At 37.3% G+C, this 2,913-nt stretch overlaps 1 protein-coding gene across 3 annotated transcripts in view; it reads right to left on the bottom strand.

Annotated features, from left to right (window-relative positions):
• LOC106806832 (putative DUF21 domain-containing protein At1g03270) overlaps nt 1-2,655 on the bottom strand; it is a 7,102-nt gene extending 4,447 nt beyond the window's left edge. For all 3 annotated transcript variants that reach the window (XM_014808955.1, XM_014808952.1, XM_014808954.1), the window contains exons 1-3: nt 2,590-2,655; nt 1,169-1,371; nt 678-737 (exon numbers count right to left, since the gene is read on the bottom strand). In XM_014808955.1, the coding sequence (XP_014664441.1) occupies nt 678-737; nt 1,169-1,371; nt 2,590-2,643 (317 nt within the window). In that variant the 5' untranslated portion in view covers nt 2,644-2,655. The remainder of the gene's footprint in view (nt 1-677; nt 738-1,168; nt 1,372-2,589) is intronic.
• Between the last annotated feature and the right edge of the window lie 258 nt (nt 2,656-2,913).

Genomic DNA, 2,913 nt, shown 5'->3' with positions numbered 1-2,913 from the left:
ATTAATGTGTCGCTGTGGAGCAGAATGCGTTGGTTTACCCGAATGTGTGTCGGATATACAGTACAGTGCATGCAGATATTAACCATGATGCTTTATCTAATTTTCGCATTCTTCCATCTGGTGTAAGTTATGTTAGTGATTGCATATTTGTGACCCGCTCCAGGATTAACCAGGACTAAGTAGGAAATTCTATAAATTGAGTTATGTGCATATCTGAATAGATCATTTAATTACCTTTAAAATGATATATAATATTCGGCTATATCTAAAGAATTGACCGATCTTCAGCAATTTGAAGATCGGAAACCGACTTCTTTTTTTTTAAATTAAAAATTAATTGCAAAAATATTAATTAAAACATTTAAATTGTTGATATTTGTAACTACATGTTAAATACACTTTAATAATTATTATATATGTTTGAATCCTTAAAATAAAATTGGTTGAGCATATGGCTACACAATGTATGCAACAATTGAGAAAATTTACTTATTCACAATACACTGAACTGATTTTTTACAATCCTGCAACCGAATCGTAGAAAACCCTCCAAGGTGTGCAAACTGTCAACTTTGCTGTAAACAACACTATTACAAAGCCAATCATTGCCCAAAAACAACAGTCTAGTGATTGTTTTATAGATAAGACAAAAGACATAGACCATAAACATGACTTACGGGGACATATAATAGCCAATTGCAAGTCCAAAACGACTACAGAGAGCTTGAGGAAACACCCTGAAATGTGAAACACTTGGGGATTAGTATGCTGTGTCACCTACAGTAACAAAACATCAATTCTCATCAAATCATTTGGACTAACATTAGCAATAAATATCAACATAACCTACCGCAATAACTGTATTAAACTATCATAATTTCAAGCAATCTATAGAACTGCTTAGAATAATTTATGTAAAAAAATTAAACAGGCATAATTTCATTATTAAGGTCATTATTCAAGGTTATAATTTCATTATTAAAATATAGTTATATGGTAATACAGAGAAGATGTGCAACCACACAGTGTCAACGCAGGCCCTTACTGCAGGCGAGTGCTTTGAAATATTATAAAATAATGGTCGTAACTTGGGGTAGTAAACTAGTCGCAAATGTTTTCGGGGCTCGCCAGGCGTGTTATGACTCGAGTGAAGTGAAATAGCACTTACTCCCCAAACAGAAGCACAGCCGTTACCGATACGATAATAGCAATAACGGGAGATGAGATGCGGTCAAGAAATATTGGCATGGACTCGACGGCGGCAGCATTGGTCAGCAGAAGAGTGACCAACAATAAGTGGTGACGTTTGACCAATGGATAGATCTTTGCAGCATATTTCTTCTCATTGGGTTTCCCACTTTCTTGTAGCACCTGTAGGGAAAAGAACAATATATGGGCAAGATTAGGCTGCCTTGACTAAGAAGGAGATCTTGGTAGAGATTTTAGAGGTACTAAGACTTGAGTAATCATGTTTAGTCAAGCACAATCATAAATGATTTACTCACAGTCACACTATGTCTCTTTACCTTGGCAATTATGCTGGACTGTGTAGCTGAAATTCTATCATTACCTTGCCTCTTTTGAAACATCATTATGAAACAAAAGTGACTTAATTTGATCATACATTAGGCCTACTATTGATTTTGAAAAGGGACATAAAAGCTGAATTATCGCCACTCAAAAAGGGTATAGAGTGAAAATTGCCACTTTGCAAACGATCCTGTCTATAGCCCAAATAGAATTCTATTGCCTGCATGCAAGGCCGTCGCCGAGGATTGACTAATGTTGAAGCCCAGTCACGAAGGTGTGAAGTGACGTAAAGGGAGAGTGTGTGAGGGGGTTTCCCCCTCCCCCTGGTAGGGGTCCGGGGGGCCTACCCCAAAAAATTTTGAAATGCTACATGGAAAATGGTGTATGCTGGCGAGTTTTAAAATGAAATTCAAACATTTGAATAACCATGCTTCCGGGTGACATGCCTGGCATGCACATGAACATGAAATTCATGTCGTATACATTGCCCTTTTACAGAGGAAACGTCTACGGTCTGATTCACTCATGCAGAATGAAGGGACATTGTAGGGACAGTGATTTTCCGTTTAAAAAAATTGCCTTTTCCGTTTGGGAAAATCATGAATTCCGTTCCAAAGTAAAGAAAAAATGGAAATTCCGTTTTGCCATAGAGATTGTACACACCAAAAATGCAAAATTCCGTTTACATATATTTGCATGAAAAAAAAGCATTTGGTACAACCTTTGAAACCGGAACCGGCACCGAAACACAGGGCTACCAAAAGTCGTAATTGTAAGTCATTTCGCTCTAAAACTTGTCTGAATGTAAACCATATCATTACCAATGCTATTGTCGACTGTTTTTTGTGATTTTATTGAAATTTCCATGTTGTAATATGTTCAAATTACGTTTGCCGCTATTTTCGGTTTGAAAACATCTTTTCCATTTCCAATGGCCGTTTCCGTATTTTCCGTCCGTTTTTTGCGCTCGCGGAAAATCACTGTCCCTAACATTGCCATCTTTATTGCAATGTATTTTTGATACAAATCATGGTGGGTAAGTCAAGTGCTGATATCTACCTTAATCTGTAGCTCATCTAGTGAGAGAAGGCCCAGTGTCAGACCGGACATCATTCCTGTAAAATCAATCAATCAATTAACCATCTGTCAGGAAGGGTACTTTGGATTATTCGAAATGCAAGGTGACAGAATGTCCCAATGCGAAGAGCATAGATGTTACGCCAAGCTGTGGAGATGTCTGCTAAAATTGCGCATATTTTTCATACTGGTCAGTCCTATTCTTTGCGTTAAGAAATTAACACCCTGAGAGAATCGCGTATTTCCTTTATCCCTTCATTGACCATTGTTAACGGCATAATGTCATTATATGCAGAGATTGGACAT

Source organism: Priapulus caudatus, unplaced genomic scaffold (genome assembly GCF_000485595.1).
Source record: "Priapulus caudatus unplaced genomic scaffold, Priapulus_caudatus-5.0.1 Scaffold181, whole genome shotgun sequence".
Taxonomy (NCBI): Eukaryota; Metazoa; Priapulida; class Priapulimorpha; order Priapulimorphida; family Priapulidae; genus Priapulus; species Priapulus caudatus.
Note: the sequence above shows the minus strand (reverse complement) of the source record. Positions and strands in the feature narration are given on the sequence as shown.